Source organism: Oncorhynchus mykiss, chromosome 16, assembly GCF_013265735.2.
Source record: "Oncorhynchus mykiss isolate Arlee chromosome 16, USDA_OmykA_1.1, whole genome shotgun sequence".
NCBI lineage: Eukaryota > Metazoa > Chordata > Actinopteri > Salmoniformes > Salmonidae > Oncorhynchus > Oncorhynchus mykiss.
In genome coordinates this window covers 34,505,505-34,525,888 of record NC_048580.1, presented here as the reverse complement: position 1 = coordinate 34,525,888, position 20,384 = coordinate 34,505,505, and the positions used below count along the sequence as shown (strand labels likewise).

Below are 20,384 nucleotides of genomic sequence, written 5' to 3'. Positions count from 1 at the left end.
CACAATCCAGGTGTGGAAAGCTCTTAGAGACTTACCCAGAAAGACTCACAGCTGTAATCGCTGCCAAAGGTGATTCTAACATGCATTGACTCAGGGGGTTGAATACTTTATTATAAGTCAATTTCGATATTTCTCTATTTCATTTTCAATACATTTGCAAGAATGTCGAAGCGTTTTCACTTTGTCATTTTGGGGTATTGTGTGTAGATGGGTGAGAAAATCTACATTTGAATCCATTTTAAATTCAACGTGGAATAAGTCAAATGGGCAAGAATACTTTCTGAAGGCACTGTACATCCTAGTACCTGTTCCCTATTGTGCAGTGTCATGGCTTCTGTTTTGCTGATGTGGGAAAAACCTACTTGCTTGAATATACAGTGGGGTCCGAAATTATTGACACCCTTCATAAAGATGAGCAATAATGACTGTGTAAAATAAACAATTCAAACACTGAGCAAAAAAAAGGTGAAAATCTATATTTTTATACTAATACAATTATTATTATTTTTTAAACTAGGGGTCAAAATGATTGACACTCCTAAATATTCTTATAAGTAGTCAAAAGTTTAGTATTTGATCCCATATTCCTAGCATGCAATGATTACATCAAGCTTGTGACTCCCATGAGGCTGAAAGAAAATGTTATAATTTCCTGTCATAAATGTAAAAACAAAATGGGCTTATGACATGTTTATATGCTATCCGGGGGGCCCGATTTCTGGGGGGACCACCGCCCTCAAAGGATTGTCGGGTGTGGGGGGGGGCTACGCCAGTGAAAATGACACTACATTATTTACCATTTCATTTCTATTAGGCACAAAATAATCTGAAACGCAACCAAAATGAACTGAAAATGCATCCAACAAGTTTGTATAGTCACAAGCTTGATGTAGTCATTGCATGCTAGGAATATGGGACCACATTCCTCTACCACCTGCATCCATCAACTACTCAACAGATTGTAACAACACATTTTATGGAATTGCATCATGAGACTCGGAGTCAAGTAGGCCTACTGCAGTGTACCAGAAAGAGTGTGACAGGAAAAGAGAGGGGATCTTATGCCCATATCAAGCTGAGTCAGAGGACCTGAGTCAGCCAAACTGCTAGCGTCAGACATGTGGCTGCCGCCCACCTGTAATGTGGCAGGTAGTTCACTCGCCGACGCCCACACGCACCCTCGAATAGTGGGGAAATGATTGGCTAATTTTTGCTTCTCCACAGTGGCATGTTGTCTCCCCCCCCCATTCTACTGATGTGGAGGAAGGAAAAGAGGGAAGACCGAGTATCTATGGAAACACAGCGAGCTTGTTGATTTGTGGCAGATTTGGTGCGTTCCCTCTGGGTGCCTGGAGTTGCAACAGCATTAGACAGAGAATCTGAAGAGGAGTGTCACTAAAAAGAGTGATCTATTTCTCTGTCTTTATACACACAGGACAGATGTTGAGAAAATACCTCCTTAGCAATGTGTGCCGCCACATTATTGCAGCGAGAACCCGCTGCCATTGATCGGAGGAGATGTCATCAGAGACATTAATTGAGATGACAAGGTCTGTTTGGCTGAGTACAACTGTTCACAACAGACACCATCCAAACAGTACATCTGGAAGAAAGGCCCTGGTTGTGTCCAAAATGGTACACTATTCATTTTATGGGCCCTGGTCAAAGGTAGTACAGAGCCTTCAAGAAGTATTCACACCCCTGGACTTTTTTCTACATTGTGTTGTGTTACAGCCTGAATTTAACATGGATTACATTTACATTTCTGTCACTGGCCTACACACTACACAATGGCCCCATAATGTCAAAGTGGAATTGTGTTTTTATAACATTTTTACAAATTAGTTCAAAATGAAAAGCTGAAATGTCTTGAATCATTAAATATTTTACCCGTTTGTTATGGCAAGCCAAAATAAGTTCAGGAGTAAAAATCTGCACAATCGCACAATAAGTTGCATGGACTCACTTTGTATGCAATAATAGTGTTTAACATATTTTTGAAAGCCTACGTTATCTCTTTACCCCACACATACAATCTGTACAGTCCGTCAGTTGAGCAGTGAATTTCAAACACAGATTCAATCACAAAGACCAGGGATGTTTTCCAATGCCTCGCAAAAATGGGTACGTATTGGTAGATATTTTTTTAATTTTATAAAGCAGACGTTGAATGTCCCTTTGAGCATGGTGAAGTTATTAATTACACTTTGGATGGTGTATCAATACACCCAGTCACTATGAAGATACAGGCGTCCTTCCTAACTCGGTTGCCGGGGAGGAAGGAAACCGCTCAGGGATTTCACAATGAGGCCAATGGTGACTTTAAAACAGTTTGAGTTTAATGGCTGTGAAATTAAGAAAACTGAGGATGGATCAACAACATTGTAGTTACTCCACAATACTAACCTAAATGACAAAGTGAAAAGAATGAAGCCTGTATAGAATACAACATTTTCCAAAACATGCATCCTGTTTGCAAAAAAGGCACTTTATGTCCTGAATACAAAGCGTTATGTTTGGAGCAAATCCAACACAACACCTTACTGAGTACCACTTTTCATATTTGCAAGCATGGTGGTGGCTGCATCATGTTATGGGAATGCTTGTCATCAGCAAAAACTAGGGAGTTTTCTTAGGATAAAAATGAAAGGAATATCTCTAAGCACAGGCAAAATCCTAGTTTCTGCTTTCCAACTGACACCGGAAGACAAATTCACCTTTCAACAGGACAATTAACTAAAACACAAGGCCAAATATAAACTGAAGTTGCTTACCAAGACAACATTGAATGTTTCTGAGTGGCCTAGTTACAGTTATGACCTAAATCGGTTTGAAAATATATGTCAAGACTTGAAAATGGCTGTCTAGCAATGATCAACAACCAACGCGACAGCTTGAAGAATTTTAAAGAGTAATGTGCAGATATTGTACATCCAGGTGTGCAGCGCTCTTAGAGACTTACCCAGAACTCATACTCTTACCCAGAACCCATACTCACATCTGTAATCACTGCCAAAGCTGATTTTAACGTTTAAAACTATGTAGAGAATAGGTTGCCATTTTGGACGTAGCCCTCTCCATGAAGCCTACAGCACATTCAACCTCTGCAACAGGGATATGTAGCTATTCCAGGTATTTTTTCCACGTTTGTTTTCTCTCTTTCTTTATGCCGTTTGTTCCTCTCCTTAATCCTCATCCAGTTGTTCAAACGGCCTTAAGTGTCTCGTCTAGTACTTTAATCCCCTTCACTATGCCTGATTGGCTGTAGCTAGCTGCTCCGAGAGACAGAGCGAGACAAAGCTGAGAGAGTGTAGTTAGGGGGCACCGAAGGAATACAGAGTTGCTGTACATAAAGTTTAGGGATTCAATATACCTGCTTGAAATGGAGCAAGGGAAGGCAAAGTACATGACATTTGAAACAGCCACAGACTGGCTTGCTGAATGACTGACTGAATGACTAACTGACTGGTTGACTGAATGGTTGCATCCAACTGGAGATAAACTGTAGAAACAGATCAGAGCCATCAAAATCTCAGTTTGCGCAACCACAGATCACGATGTCGTTATATGAGTTGTTTTAGGGGCGATTTGCTTTGATGGACATTTTGTTCGTAGGCATGGCCATGGTACGCTAACCACAGCTAGCATCTGGCGAGGTCGGTGTTGCCATGGCAACAGAGGCAAAGGGAGCGTAGGATGCTTTCTGCCGCACCCATCCAGCGAACCAGTAAGGATGCATGTTGAGACTAGACGAGGGGAGGGAGGGAGGGAGGGTGTGCTTGTTCATGTGTGAGTGAGAGGGTGGAGAGAGACCAGAGGAAGTGTATATGTGTGTGTGAGGGGGAGAGAAAGAAACCCGTATTAGTATGATTCCCCCAAACAGATTAGTATACCCAATTCAGCTCGTGCTGGGATATGACTTCAGGGAAACTGTCAACACATGCAACCTGTCAATTTCATGTAACAACATCCTGTTGCTGGAAATGAGTGTCACAGTGAATCATATTTGACATCATCATTATGTCTGACAGCATTGTCATCATCATTTATAGTTGGATTAGCTATTCTCAGCTCGGCAGTTGTTGAATTGTACCCACAGTATAGAACATTCCAGTATACATTGCATTTCATCAAATTATTTGATCACATCTATTTATATGCCTTTTAATCATCTTAACATCTCATGGTTGCCAATAAGCAAAAATATTTGCATTTGATATTGACGTTTTAAGATGGATCACATTTCTGTGAAGCATATTATTTAATTAATTTGCCTGGTATTTGTTTGAGAGAGTGAAGCACGCTCCCGTCTTTCAATCTATTAATTTCCTTTTTAATACAATGCTTGGATCTCAAAATACTATTATGCAGAACAAATTCCACTTAGTCGTCGTATCTTTTGTGTGTGTATATATATATATATATATATATACACTGATAATAATCTGGGAGGTGTATTTAGTGTTAGGATCCTTGTCCATATTCACAAAGTGTGTCAGAGTAGGAGTGCTGGTCAGGTCCCCTTTGTTCTTTTAACCTCATTCTTTATGATCTAAAAGTCTAAACTGATTTTAGCTCAGCACTCCTACTCGGAGATGCTTGCTACAAAGTGCTAAATCCTTGTGCTAAGTCTGTTGATACAGTGTTGTTCGTTATGCAGTATTATACACTGTATTAATAGACAGCTCAGAAGGTATAAATAGCAGCCTGGACCTTTTACATTCCCATCAGGATTCAAGACATTACTGAGAAATTAATAAGACCAGGACCTCAAGGGAGAGAGGAGGGACAGAATGAAGTGTAGGTACAGAGGGACGAAGGAGAGGATGGGAGAGAGGATGGGAGAGAGGGAGGGACGTGTAGGTACAGAGGGACCAAGGAGAGGATGGGAGAGAGGATGGGAGGGAGGGAGGGACAGAATGAAGTGTAGGTACAGAGGGACGAAGGAGAGGATGGGAGAGAGGATGGGAGGGAGGGACAGAATGAAGTGTAGGTACAGAGGGACGAAGGAGAGGATGGGAGAGAGGGAGGGACAGAATGAAGTGTAGGTACAGAGGGACGAAGGAGAGGATGGGAGAGAGGATGGGAGGGAGGGGGGGACAGAATGAAGTGTAGGTACAGAGGGACGAAGGAGAGGATGGGAGAGAGGATGGGAGGGAGGGAGGGACAGAATGAAGTGTAGGTACAGAGGGACGAAGGAGAGGATGGGAGGGAGGGACAGAATGAAGTGTAGGTACAGAGGGACGAAGGAGAGGATGGGAGGGAGGGAGAGAGGGAGAGAGGAGAAAGTTCAACAGAGGACGGCAGGGGAGAGAGATTTCTCCTCTGTTGGATGGCATAAGGGGAGGGTAGGATGGATAGAAAGGGAGGGAGGGAGGAAAGTGCTGAGAGAATGTGTGTGAGCATGCGTGCCTGTCTCTCTTTCTATGACTACTCGCTCGCTCCTGTGTGATTTTGGAGGACCTTGCACTGCTCCATCCACCACTATCTTCTCCATCCCTTTCTCACTCCCTGCCATGCAGCTACTGTACAACCTTTTCCTCTCTCGCCTAGAATCGATCTACCGCCGCGGGGCCAGAAGATGGAGGAAGCTCTACCGAGTCAACGGACACCTCTTCCAGGCCAAGCGCTTTAACAGGGTGAGTATTAGTGTCACATTCCCCCTCCCCGACACACCCCATTCCCCCTCTAGCACTCTACTTCCAGTTTCGAGATCATTTGCACAGTCATTGGTAGGTTTGTCAATAGTGTAATGATTCTCAACCTGTTTAACGCTACTATTGAAGATGATGAAATCAAGACCAAAGCATGGATTGCTGTTCTTCTTGACCAAATTTTGTCATTTGTGTGAACTATCCATTGAATAAAACAGTCACTTAAGAATTTGATGAGAACAGACCTTGTTGGTATTTTTGAAAGAAGGTGTGAAAGTGTTAACAATCCTCTACTACTACTACTACTACTGTACAGAGTAGTACAGCTAGTACAGTACATTCATTCACAAACACTTAGTGGTTGAATAATACATGACTGATAGTCAAGTCACTGCCACAGCTGTCTGGATATGCATGATTCAAGATGGCTGCTGATGGTGGCCTATTTAACGGGTTGCCTTGTTTTGCCCCGTCAATCCCCCCCACTTGCTTAAAGTAACTGTCCAGTGTTTCCAGATTTCTATGAAATATGACCAGTAAATAATTATAATATGAGTCAAATGTATTTCCTTCCAAAAAAATGGTAATTAAGTATGTTAGAATGGTGTGGGCGTACCCCAATGACAGAATGGTGTGGGCGTACCCCAACGACAGAATGGTGTGGGCGCACCCCAGCCACAGAATGGTGTGGGCGCACCCCAGCCACAGAATGGTGTGGGCGCACCCCAACGGCATAATGGTGTGGGCACAACCCAACGGCATAATGGTGTGGGCGCACCCCAACGGCATAATGGTGTGGGCGCACCCCAACGGCATAATGGTGTGGGCGCACCCCAACGGCATAATGGTGTGTGTGGGCGCACCCCAACGGCATAATGGTGTTTGTGGGCGTACCCCAACGGCATAATGGTGTGGGCGCACCCCAACGGCATAATGGTGTTTGTGGGCGTACCCCACAAAACTGGTGGAGGAATCATTTGAAAGCATACCAGTTTAATTTGAGGACCAGGATGTTGACAGCTGTGCCATACAGATTTTAAAATAATTGGGAAGAGATTTTTGATGTACCGATTCCATGATACAGGGTGTATGAGTTGATATATAAAATTATGCAAGATTCAAGACTTAGTGCTTTTCAGCTAAAATTATTATATAGAATTCTTGCCACCATCAAAATGTTCAATATTTGGGGCATTCAATCATCGAAGCTCTGCAGAATCAATAGACCATTTATATTGGTATTGCCCTCAGGTCTCAGGTTCAGGAATTGCTGAAAATGCAGAACATTGGTCTAAAATTGACTCTAGAAATAGTACTGTTGGGAGATCTGGAGAGACTGGGTGAGTCAATTAGTAATATACTAATACTCTTAGTAAAAATATTTATCTTCAACTCGCAATCTGTGGATTCTATTCGATTAGATAGATTGAAATGGTATGTTAAACATCCCAGCATAATTGAAAGATGTGTGTGTGTATATGTATATGTGTGTATATATATATATATATATATATATATGGTGCGTAGAAACCCGAAGTGGGTGGCCAGCAGAAATAGGTTGGAGGGGCTGAGGGATGCTGAGGGTTGGGATGTGGAATTGGAGACAAGTGGGGGTGAAGTTGCTGGGCGGGGGATAGAATAAAAGTAGAAAAAAAGAAAGTCAAAATGAAACATAACAAAAAAGTATGTTTGAATGATAGTGAGGGGCAGTGTTTTTACAGCTAATGCCGGTTTGCCTGAGGCTGATGCCGTGCAGGTGTTTGTGCACATGCATATACACACACACTTCACACGGTAAAGTGCCATACATGCACTCAAACATTGAGGGGCAGCTCTTTGGGAATTGTGGGGGGGATCTTGGAGGGCTGGCGGTTGGACTGATGGATTGCTGGCTCGGGTCCATGTTTTTTGACCTTGTGGGAGATCTGTCGACGTGCCCTTGAGCAGGGCGTTGACCCTGGTTGCTTCTGTGTGTCGCTCTGGATGGGAGTCTGTTAGATGACTAATGTGATGTAGTTGTTGAGCGGCTTCACTGCAGGTATATTGTAAATTATTTATTTTTAAAAGAGTTAGGTTAAGGGATCAAATCAAAGTTTATTTGTCACGTGCGCTGAATACAATGCTTACTTACAGGATCTAACTAATAGTGCAAAAAAGGTATTAGGTGAACAATAGGTATGTAAAGAAATAAAACAACAGTAAAAAGACAGGCTATATACAGTAGGGAGGCTATATACAGGCACCGGTTAGTCAGGTAGTATGTACATTATGGTTAAAGTGACTATACATACATGATGAACAGAGAGTAGCAGTAGCGTAAAAGAGGGGTTGTTGGGTGGTGGGACACAATGCAGATAGCCCGGTTAGCCAATGTGCGGGAGCACTGGTTGGTCGGCCCAATTGAGGTAGTATGTACATGAATGTATAGTTAAAGTGACTATGCATATATGATAAACAGAGAGTAACAGCAGCATAAAAAGAGGGGTTGGGGGGAAACACAATGCAAATAGTCCAGGTAGCCATTTGATTACCTGTTCAGAAGTCTTATTGCTTGGGGGTAAAAACTGTTGAGAAGTCTTTTTGTCCTAGACTTGGCACTCTGGTACCTCTTGCCATGCGGTAGTAGAGAGAACAGTCTATGACTGGGGTGGCTGGGGTCATTGACCATTTTTAGGGCCTTCCTCTGGCACCGCCTGGTGTAGAGATCCTGGATGGCAGGCAGCTTAGCCCCAGTGATGTACTGGGCTGTACGCACTACCCTCTGTAGTGCCTTGCATTCAGAGGCCGAGCAATTGCCGTACCAGGCAGTGATGCCAACCAGTCTCAATGTTGCAGCTGTAGAATTTTTTTTGAGGATCTCAGGACCCATGCCAAATCTTTTTAGTTTCCTGAGGGGGAATAGGCTTTGTCGTGCCCTCTTCATGACTGTCTTGGTGTTTGGACCATTCTAGTTTGTTGTTGATGTGGACACCAAGGAATTTGAAACTCCACTACAGCCCTGTCGATGAGAATGGGGCGTGCTCGGTCCATCTTTTCCTGAAGTCCACAACGATCTCCTTTGTCTTGGTTGCTTTGAGGGATAGATTGTTATTCTGGCACCACCCGGCCAGGTTTCTGACCTCCTCCCTATAGGCCGTCTCGTCGCTGTCAGTGATCAGGCCTACCACTGTTGTGTTGTCTGCAAACTAATGATGGTGTTGGAGTCGTGCCTGGCCATGCAGTTGTAGGTGAACAGGTAGTACAGGAGGGGACTGAGCACGCACCCATGGGGAGCTCCTGTGTTAAGGATTGGCAGATGTGTTGCTACTTACCCTCACCACCTGGGGGCGACCCATCAGGAAGTCCAGGATCCAGTTGCAAAGGGAGGTGTTTAGTCCCAGGATCCTTAGCTTAGTGATGAGCTTTGAGGGTACTATGGTGTTGAACGCTGAGCTGTAGTCAATGAATAGCATTCTCCCATAAATGTTCCTTTTGTCCAGGTGGGAAAGGGCAGTGTGGAGTGCAATAGAGATTGCATCATCTGTGGATCTGTTTGGGCGGTATGCAAATTGAAGTGGGTCTAGGGTTTCTTTGATAACGGTGTTGATGTGAGCCATTACCAACCTTTCAAAGCACTTCATGGCTACGGACGTCAGTGCTACGCGTCTGTAGTCATTTAGGCAGGTTACCTTAGTGTTCTTGGACCAAGGGACTATGGTGGTCTGCTTGAAACATGTTGGTATTGCAGACTCAATCAGGGACATGTTGAACATGTCAGTGAAGACACTTGCCAGTTGGTCAGCACATGCCCGGAGCATGCGTCCTGGTAATCCTTCTGGCCCCGCAGCCTTGTGTATGTTGACCTGTTTAAAGGTCTTACTCACGTCGGCTACGAAGAGCGTGATCACACAGTCGTCCGGAACAGCTGATGCTCTCATGCATGCCTCAGTGTTGATTGCCTCGAAGCGAGCATAGAAGTGATTTAGCTCGTCTGGTAGGCTTTTGTCACTGGGAAGCTCGCGGCTGTGCTTCCCTTTGTAGTCTGTAATAGTTTGCAAGCCCTGCCACATAAGACAAGCGTCGGAGCCGGTGTAGTATGATTCAATCTTAGCCCTGTATTGACGCTTTGCATGTTTGATGGTTCGTCGCGGGGCATATCAGGATTTCTTGTAAGCTTCCGGGTTAGAGTCCCGTACCTTGAAAGCGGCAGCTCTACCCTTTAGCTCAGTGCGAATGTTGCCAGTAATCCATGGCTTCTGGTTGGGGTATGTACATACAGTCACTGTGGGAACGACGTCCTCGATGCACTTATTGATAAAGCCAGTGACTGATGTGGTCTACTCCTCAATGCCATCGGAAGAATCCCGGAACATGTTTCAGTCTGTGATAGCAAAACTGTCCTGTAGTTTACCATCTGCTTCATCTGACCACTTTTTTATAGACCGAGTCACTGGTGCTTCCTGCTTTCATTTTAGCTTGTAAGCAGGAATCAGGAGGATAGAGAGAGTTGTGGTCGGATTTACCAAATGGAGGGCGAGGGAGAGCTTTGGACGCGTCTCTGTGTGTGGCGTACACGTGATCTAGAATTATTTTCCCTCTGGTTGCACATTTAACATGTTGATAGAAATTTGGTAGAACTGATTTAAGTTTCCCTGCATTAAAGTCTCCGGCCACTAGGAGCGCTGCCTGGGTGAGTGGTTTCCTGTTTGCTTATTACCTTATACAGCTGACTGAGTGCGGTCTTAGTGCCAGCATCTATCTGTGGTGGTAAATAAACAGCCACGAAAAGTATAGCTGAAAACTCTCGAGGCAAGTAGTGTGGTCTGCAATTTATCACAATATACTCTACTTCAGGTGAGCCAAATCTAGACTTCCTTAGATTTCGTGCACCAGCTGTTGTTTACAAATATGCACAGACTACAAATATGCACAGACCGCAAATATGCAATGGCAGCTTTTCCACTCGCCTTCTCCGGGTCCTGACCAGGCATCCGGCTCTTTGTCCTCTGTACCTGCGTCCCTTCCTCTTGCAAATAACGGCCCTGTGGGGTGTTTGGAGAGGGTTAGTGTTAGTAGATAGTTAGTTGAAATGTAGAGCATCAAATAAAGTGTTACCTAATACAAATTAAGTATTTTTAAAACGGTCTGTTTGAGATACAAGTTTGAGGTGGGTCTTTTCTAATCGTTTTTTTCTCCAATTTATGCTTTGGCCACAAATATGAGTATAGGATGAGTCAACAACATTATTTTGGTTTGAGTTAACCGAATGTGAACTTTTATAAGTGAGATTTTCACTGGACAGGTAGTTTACGGTTAGAGACAGAAAGCGTCTGCATGTTGTTGTGGCAATCTGTAATGCTTTAATGCACTGCCAGTGTTAGTGTCCACTCTGGCTTGAAGGCGAGCCTAGGAGGGTAATATTGTTAAAGGCAGGCCCTTAAGTACCTATTGCATCTGAAAGGAAATGGGAGTCAGGGGCAGGGCTCGTGTGCTTGAAGATATTACCAAAATACAGGATGGACCTTGGGTGCTTTTGTCTACTGGTGGACGTCTAGACCAGACTGAGAGCTCTGATCTGCCAATTCAGCACTGTACTGTAGTCTCCTCATTCCAGTAGACCTCCATTAGGCAGCCCATCCCCCTCGCTGATCTGCTGGAAGAGACTGAATGTTATGTTTGAGCCATGTTTATTTGCTTAGACATTAGACTGGTATAGTTTTGGCAAACGTTCTATTTTTATAAGCTTCTATAATCTGTCCTTCTGTATTTCCTCCATGTACATTCATTTGTCAGCCACACCAAATTGCTTGTCTAAGGTGGATAGTTATGTCACTATGATGTCACATTTGTCACTACGGCACATGGTTTTACAGTAAGTCCTTTTTTGGCGCAGTCTTTCCCAAACGTCTCTCCTCTCCATGCCTCACACCATCCCTCCTTCTCCCCTCTTTTTATCTCGCTCCTCTATACAGTATAAACAAGTCATCCAGCAGAAGTAGGTCAGGTTTCTCCTCTCCCCTATTCTTTTCCCATCCCTCTTCCTCCCTCCCTCTCTCAACTGCTCTCTCCCTCCCCCGCTCTCAATCCCTCACACCATCCCTCCCTCTCTTTATCCCTCTCCCTTGTTGTCCCTCTCTTCTGTCTCTCTCCATCTCCATCTCTTACCTCTGTCCTGTACAACAAAGATGATTTGTGAATGCCTACCATTAGACATAATGGGGTCCCTTTAGTAGCTGTGGTGCAGGTAATGTATCAGAATGTTGTATTCCTGCCATTAGCGTTCTCAGCTATGAGCTAGCACTCCATTAGGGAGATGACTGACTGGAGCTCCTGTCTAGTTAGTAGCTCCTTTAGCATGCTGCGTATATATAGAACCCAAACAAAGCAGTCGTCAGTTCACAGCTTACCAATGAGACGCGGGAGAGAGATTGTTTAAATTTTCTCCAATAAAATGTATTACTTACTTGTTGTCAGTTTTGGTGTACAGTAAGCTGACTTACAGACTTACTTCCACTTGTTGCGGTCAATAGCACTAAGTAGATTTTTGTTGCATTGTTAGCAACCTTTTTATGGGTGAACATGAGCAAAACATTCCTGTACACACACACAACGGAATATCCCATGTAAATATCCCAGATTGGGATGGCTATATAATGTCTGTTATCTAACAGAGCAGTGGGGAATTTGTCTCTGAGAGGTTGATTTAACCACTATGACTCAGGGCCAACTGCATGCCGAGCTAATGCACTTTAAATTGGGCTCATTCCACATTGCTTCCCTAGTGCTCTCCTAGCGCTTAGCAGCATTATGGCCCAGCAAAGGCCAGCCAGTGAGAAGACGTGTATTAGCCATTTTGGAGCTGACAGTGAGCTGGCTCATACAGGATGTGCATCCCAAATAGCACCCTACCCCTATAATTTACTGTCCCATCAGGGAAGAACAGACAAGAGAGTAGTAGTAGTAGTGACCACTTGGGGTATACACTACCGTTCAAAAGTTTGGGGTCACTTAGAATGTCCTTGTTTTTCAAAGAAAAGCTAATTTTCTGTCCATTCAAATAACATCAAATTGATCAGAAATACAGTGTAGACATTGTTAATGTTGTAAATGACTATTGTAGCTGGAATATCTATATAGGCGTATACAGGCCCATTATCAGCAACCATCACTCCTGTGTTCCAAAGGCACATTGTGTTAGCTAATCCAAGTTTATCATTTTAAAAGGCTAATTGATCATTAGAAAACCCTTTTGCAATTATGTTAGCACAGCTGAAAACTGTTGTTCTGATTAAAGAAACAATAAAACTTGCCTTCTGTAGACTAGTTGAGTATCTGGAGCATCAGCATTTGTGGCTTCAATTACAGGCTCAAAATGGCCAGAAGCAAAGCACTTTCTTCTGAAACTCGTCAGTCTATTCTTGTTCTGAGAAATGAAGGCTATTCCATACGAGAAATTGCCAAGAAACTGAAGATCTCGTACAACGCTGTGTACTACCCCCTTCACAGAACAGCGCAAACTGGCCCTAACCAGAATAGAAAGGAGTGGGAGGCCCTGGTGCACAGCTGATCAAGAGGACAAGTACATTTGAGTGTCTAGTTTGAGAAACAGATGCCTCCACAAGTCCTCAACTGGCAGCCTCATTAAATAGTACCTGCAAAACACCAGTTTCAATGTCAACAGTGAAGAGGCGACTCCGTTATCCTTATAGCTAACTATTATTATGAAAAGTAACGAACATGATATCGTGGTGCTGCTGCTAGCTAGCTAACTGCTAGCCTCGACCACATCTAGGATAGCTAGCTAGCTACCGTTAGCTACTGACGTGATATTTATATATGTACCTGTGGCTAGCTACATAAAATATCATGTCAGAATTGTAACGGGAAAACGTTGCCCTAGGGCCTAGTAGGCAGACATTGTCTCCCGCAATGTAAACAACGTTCTCACATAGCCAGCTACACTTTTCTCCTATGTCTGGGATTCAGCTGGCTAAAGTTAGCTTGTAACTTCGATAGCAGTTAGCTAGGATACTGACATGACATTTAGCTATTCTGCTATTCTGACATTGCTTTATTATGTACGCATACGTAAGTAAATGTATGTCACGTCAGCATCTAGCGGTCGAAGCTAGCTAGCTTACCTAACTACTTTGCTAACTGTATCCCCACAGAAAGTGTAGACTTGAAGTTTTACAGTTTACATTGTGTGAGGCAACCCGACTTCTCCGCTACTTTCCCCAAAGGGTTCGCCTGATTTGAAAATGGGGTCATGAGACAGCTCTGAATAAAATAAAAATGTGCCGCTAAGTTCATAGAACAGTTCATAGAATGCGGTTGTGATAAACAGAGTGCTTTCTGTTTTTCTCCTGCAAATGTGGCTCTGAATTAGAACCAGTTGGAGCCACTGTATTATGACCCCATTCCTGACATCTAAGAATCTCAGGAACATGAGCTGCTCACAAGCTGTGCAGGACAACATTAGAGCAGACAGGACCAGGCATAATCAGACTGTGGGGAAAAGCACCACATCATTGAAAGCAATTATCTACACACAAGATCATACAGAATTATTGCCTGGTGATCTTCTGATCACTTCCCAATAACTTTCTAAATAATTGCAGTCACTTCAAACCATACTTCCTTCAGGTTGAAATACTGCCAAAGTACTGTCAGACTGATATGTAATAACAGACTGTAATAGCCCAGAATAAAAAAAGTTAACATTGGCTGTTGATTGGATTACCACTTACCAATAACTATTTTTATGTCACCACATTCTATAAGCATAGGGTAAAGTATAAAAGGGCATTGAATATTCAGTTTTAATCTAGCAAATTATGGTATGGATATGAAAGTGGTTCATGTAATGTGGTGCGTGCTGGTGGCAGGGAAGTCAGGCGCAGGAGAATGAACTTGGTCAAAACGGAGCTGTTTAATAAACATCAAAACCTCCGAAAACCAAAGTATACAAAATAACAAATAGAGGGTGCAAAACCCGTCGCCCACCAGAATATCAATAAACACCTACATACAACAAACAATCTCCGACAAGGATATGAGGGGAAACATGTAATTGATGGGATTGGAACCAGGTGTGTAGGAAGACGAGACAAAACCAATGGAAAATGGATCAACGATGGCTAGAAGGTCGGGGACGTCGAAGCGCCGAACACCGCCCGAACAAGGAGAGGGACCGACTTCGGCGGATGTCACGACAGTTCAGATGTATTGCAGCTCACATTTTGTTTGTCTGTCCATTTCTTTCTGCAGACAAGCTCCCAAAGCCACCCAGGATGTGTTCCCTAGGCATCCTGGGCCTCCTGGTGGATTTAAAGGACTACGCAGAGTAGCTCCACTCTGTTGCTATGGCCCAGATAGTCCCAGCCCCAACTGACAAGGCTCCAATAGGCCAAATACCTGTAATGAATACCATGTCTTCTATTGGTCATACAGCCAATCATAGATAGATGAGTAGCCCTTGTCCTTTGAGAATTCCTACTACGTCTGTCAAAGAGCAGCGTTTAGCCAGTACATGTACTGAAAATTTGTCAAATAGACTCAAGATTGTTCTGCAATGGGGACAAAAGTTATATATATTTGTTTTTTCAGACAGTGTATTGGTTGAACCATGCCTTATAACCGATTAGTAGGATTTGTCAATGGGTAGGGGCTATGAGTCTATCTGTGATTTGATTATGACTATTTGAAGACACATTTGTAGTGTGTGTAGGGGCTGTGGTCACCAATCATCCTCCCGGAGATCTATTCCCCAGTAAATTTCCACCCCAACCATCACATATAACAACCAATTCCGCCAAACAAGTTCTTGTTGAGAAGCTGAGGGTAATTGGGTGTGTGCAATACTAAGTCGTCCACCTTTCCTGTCACGGGAGGAGATTATAGTTGTGTATAGTAATGTCAGTGTTCGGGAAAGCTGGTGATGACCATGTAAATAAAGCCACTCCTATTTTGTTCTCGATACCATCAATGACTACTTCGTTGCTGCTCTATACCTGCTACCTGATTATGTTTAGCTAAAACCCTCTTACCTTGAGCTATTTTCCTTTCACAGGAACACCTTCCCGAGCTTGAGCACATGTAAAACAATAACTGGAAAAGATGCTTACATGCCATGATTTAGACTTTCATCATAACCTTGTTTACGATCTGTTTATTATGTTGTGTGATGATCTGACGAGACAACAACCTTTCATTGCAGTCGGCTTTCTTTATTCACTTTCAACAGCAGAAACCATTCCAAAATGTGTAATTCAAGATGGTTTACTTGTTAGAAAAATTGTAAAGTTCTAATATCCAGTATCATCAAAGTCCATTCTGTAAAATTCTGAAATAAGCATTGAGATGCTACTGAAGATTATACCATATAGTCTGCCTTGTAGATGATCAGTAGTCTGCCCTGTAGATGATCAGTAGTCTGCTCTGTAGATGATCAGTAGTCTGCTCTGTAGGTGATCAGTAGTCTGCTCTGTATTCTGCCCTGTAGATGATCAGTAGTCTGCTCTGTATTCTGCCCTGTAGATGATCAGTATTCTGCCCTGTAGATGATCAGTATTCTGCCCTGTAGATGATCAGTATTCTGCCCTGTAGATGATCAGTAGTCTACTCTGTATTCTGCCCTGTAGATGATCAGTAGTCTGCCCTGTAGATGATCAGTAGTCTGCTCTGTAGATGATCAGTAGTCTTCTCTGTATTCTGCCCTGTAGATGATCAGTAGTCTGCCCTGTAGATGATCAGTAGTCTGCCCTGTAGATTATCAGTAGTCTGCTCTGTATTCTGCTCTGTAGATGATCAGTAGTCTGCCCTGTAGATGATCAGTAGTCTGCCCTGTAGATTATCAGTAGTCTGCTCTGTATTCTGCTCTGTAGATGATCAGTAGTCTGTCCTGTAGATAATCAGTAGTCTGCTCTGTATTCTGCCCTGTAGATGATCAGTAGTCTGCCCTGTATTCTGCCCTGTAGATGATCAGTAGTCTGTCCTGTAGATGATCAGTAGTCTGCCCTGTAGATGATCAGTAGTCTGCTCTGTATTCTGTTCTGTAGATGATCAGTAGTCTTCTCTGTATTCTGCCCTGTAGATGATCAGTAGTCTGCCCTGTAGATGATCAGTAGTCTGCCCTGTAGATGATCAGTAGTCTGTCCTGTAGATGATCAGTAGTCTGCCCTGTAGATGATCAGTAGTCTGCCCTGTATTCTGCCCTGTAGTTGATCAGTAGTCTGCCCTGTAGATGATCAGTAGTCTGCCCTGTATTCTGCCCTGTAGATAATCAGTAGTTTGCCCTGTAGATTATCAGTAGTCTGCCCTGTAGATGATCAGTAGTCTGCCCTGTAGATGATCAGTAGTCTGCCCTGTAGATGATCAGTAGTCTGCCCTGTATTCTGCCCTGTAGATGATCAGTAGTCTGCCCTGTAGATGATCAGTAGTCTGCCCTGTAGATGATCAGTAGTCTGCCCTGTATTCTGCCCTGTAGATGATCAGTAGTCTGCCCTGTAGATGATGAATAGACGGCAGACAGGGTATAGTCCAGGATGGTCCACCTTGGAAGAAGGCTGTTCTGGTCCTGCGTTTTCTATTGAAAACAATATAACAATGATATTGCAAATTAAGCATGTATTATGTATGCCTTTAGTTTTGGTGACAAAACAAAGTAGCCTACACACTTGTGGAAGTTTGTCGCTTTCAGGATCCAGCTCCAACTGACAGATTGAATACCATGTGCATACATTTTTTTGAAGGGGTAAGGGGTGGGCTCTAGGTGATTCTATCAGCCAATCGGAGCTTAATGTATCAAATTTGTATCCCCACACCTGTACAGTCTGACTGAGCATTTCAGTGATGGAGGCTCAGGGAAATAATTGATAAAAAAATGAACACACACATTGATTTATTAGACATAAAATTGTAAATTAAGAACACTGCATCGGGGCTATAAGTGACTCTTAAATTGTGCAAAATCACAAAAATGTCCATATTCAGCATGTTTCTAGTCAAGAATACCACATATGTTTCTTTTGTAGGCCTAACATCTTACATTTTTGGTCCCTCAGTATTTCCTCCTTCCTACCTTTGTGTTAGTGTCTTTGGAACATCGAACATAGCTAGTGAGTCAAAAAAGAATCTGAAGATCTTGTGGCTCTTTTAAAGAACAAAGGGCATATGTTATGGCCCCTCGTGTATCCTCTGCTATTGAAATGCGCTCCCCAAAGTCTTGACAGAGAGTGTGGAAAGTCTGCCTTCAAAGTTTCTCACCTCACAACAGGCGCCTTAATTACTCCCTCGTCTGCACTGAGCGGAGAGGGAAAACAGATTTTGTCTTGATTTATTTATGAACCGCCCGAACCGCTGCCTCTCTTTCTCCCTCTCAAACTCTGTCTCTCCCTCCATCTCTTTCTCTCTTTATTATTTTGGTCTCTCTCTATTGAGTCAGTTTGGGCGGTGGAGTGGTGGGGTAGGGGTAGCTAAGCTTTGAAGTTCCTCTGCATGGCGTTTCCATGGCAACGCCACTTTTAACTTCAGCACTCATTGCACTGTGGTGCCGCTCTTTTGAGACTGTTAGTAAACAACTGGCTCCGAATGTGTTTGTGGATATGCCTGTGGTAGACATAACGTCCCTAAGTGTCCGGGTTCTGATGTGTGCTGGACCACAGATGTTATAAGCCTAATAGCGTCTGGGCCAGACAAAACAGTGTGGGTTTGATTCCCACTGGAGCACCCATATGTACGCACACACTAAGTCGCTTTGGATAAAAGCGGCTGTTAAATGGCATATATACCTGTGAAATGTATAGCCGATTGTAACAAAACAAGCATGCTCCCAGTTGATGTAAGATGGTGCCTAGGCCTAACTCAACCACTCTGCATCTATCATGATCTCCTTCACGTGTCTGCCTCACCTGTTGTCCATTGATTCTTGATCAATGACTGCGATAGTGTCAACCCATTGTCATGAGCTCAGACTGATAGGGGTTGTTACACTAACTATCTCCCAATTTGTCTCTGTCTGTCCCTAACAGAAAGCGTACTGTGGCCACTGCAGTGAAAGGATATGGGGGCTGGGGAGGCAGGGCTACAAGTGTATCAACTGCAAACTGCTGGTCCATAAGCGCTGTCACACACTTGTCCCTCTGACCTGCCAAAGGCATATGGTGAGTACCATAGATATAGTATCTCATGACGGATTGGACAGTACTCTGCCTAATCCGTCATGTTAAAGCATCGGAACCACATATTATTTATAGAGCCTTCATAAGCACTAAGACACTTCACAAATGGCATTGAAAAAGGCATAATGGTGAGCTTATAATTGATTTATAGAGCATTCAGTCTTCATAAGCATTTCACCAACTTCAGTGAATGTTTGAGGGGAGGGGGGGGGGGTACTATTCAACTGCATTAGGGTGAAACTAAGTTTTGCATTTTAATTATTCAACTTTTGCGTAAAATAAGATTACATTCAGGAATAAAATGGCGAATTATGAAGACATCTAAATGAAACATTACTATTTGAAGTACTGGTGTATATTTGTAACAGAGTAAATTCTGTTCTGCCTGAGCGTGAATCGAACTAGCACAACACATATATATATATATAACTCAAAGCCAACCTTCTTTGTCAACAGAGCAAAAGACTGGTCTGTTATTTCATGAGAAACAGTTGGCTTTAGTTCTCAATATACTCCAGCTAACATGCTATGGGCGAGTTTCACATCCACTATCTTTAGATATAGGCTGCATCCAAAATGGCACCCTATTCCCTATGTAATGCACTATTTTTGACCAGAACTGGGCCCTGTTCAAAATAAGTGCACTATATAGGGAACAGGGTGCCATTTGGGATGCACCCATACTGCAGTGTACTGTATACTGAGACATCATGAGGTTGATCTCTAGTGACAGACGGTTAACATACAGAATCTAAGGGGTCCTTGCAATCAGCCCGTTTGGCATTTAGACTAAAGCAAACCCGGTGCCTGAAAACCCAGGGCAATAGTCAACCAATGTCCACTTTAGTATATCTCTATGCTGTGTTTTGTTTCTTCATGTAATCTGACGATTGTCTATCAACAAACATTTTGATCCCCGTTGAAATGGCACATGAGATTTCTCTGTTGATTAGATAGCGAGGTGAGCCTCATGGTTAGAACTGCATAAAATACATTTTAAGTGCTTTGTTGTGAGACATATGCAGACTTCTCAACTTCTGTGGTCTTTTGTTAAAAAGATGTCTATCACCGTGGAACACCTCTTAAAATAAATCCCCTTCTTCCCAGTGTCTCCAAGGACCTAGTCATGATTAGCTTGATGCTCTTTGTCAGCCTCAACCAAGTGAGGCTATTTGCCTGTCTTCTCTTGGCAGGAGCCAGTCATGCCATCACAGGAGCCCCCTTTAGATGAGAAGAGTGAAGAGGTAGACCTCCTCCCTCAAGACACAGAGGATACAGATGGAAGTAAGTTCCTATAAAACAATATAGACTTAAAGATGCGTAAGTCATGTTAGAAGCAAGCAGATTCATTACTTACCAACAACTGCTGCACATTCCAATAAAGTACATTACCTTTTAAAGTTCACTTTCCTTGCTTACAGTTTTGTGGGTCAGAGTGCAGTATTTATTTAGATTCATAGCACAAACATTTGTTAGCATGTTTCTCACACTGGCTTTAGCCACAGAGGGGGGGGGGGGGGGGGGGGGGGAGGCCTATGCTGGCAAGTGCATAGGGGTTGCCTAGCAACAA

At 43.3% G+C, this 20,384-nt stretch overlaps 1 protein-coding gene across 5 annotated transcripts in view; it reads left to right on the top strand.

The window, feature by feature from the left end:
* Positions 1-20,384, top strand: part of LOC110491852 (protein kinase C, zeta) — a 142,092-nt gene that overhangs the window by 70,270 nt on the left and 51,438 nt on the right. For all 5 annotated transcript variants that reach the window (XM_036946742.1, XM_036946747.1, XM_036946745.1 and 2 more), the window contains 3 exons: positions 5,554-5,639; positions 18,665-18,796; positions 20,008-20,098. In XM_036946742.1, the coding sequence (XP_036802637.1) occupies positions 5,554-5,639; positions 18,665-18,796; positions 20,008-20,098 (309 nt within the window). The remainder of the gene's footprint in view (positions 1-5,553; positions 5,640-18,664; positions 18,797-20,007; positions 20,099-20,384) is intronic.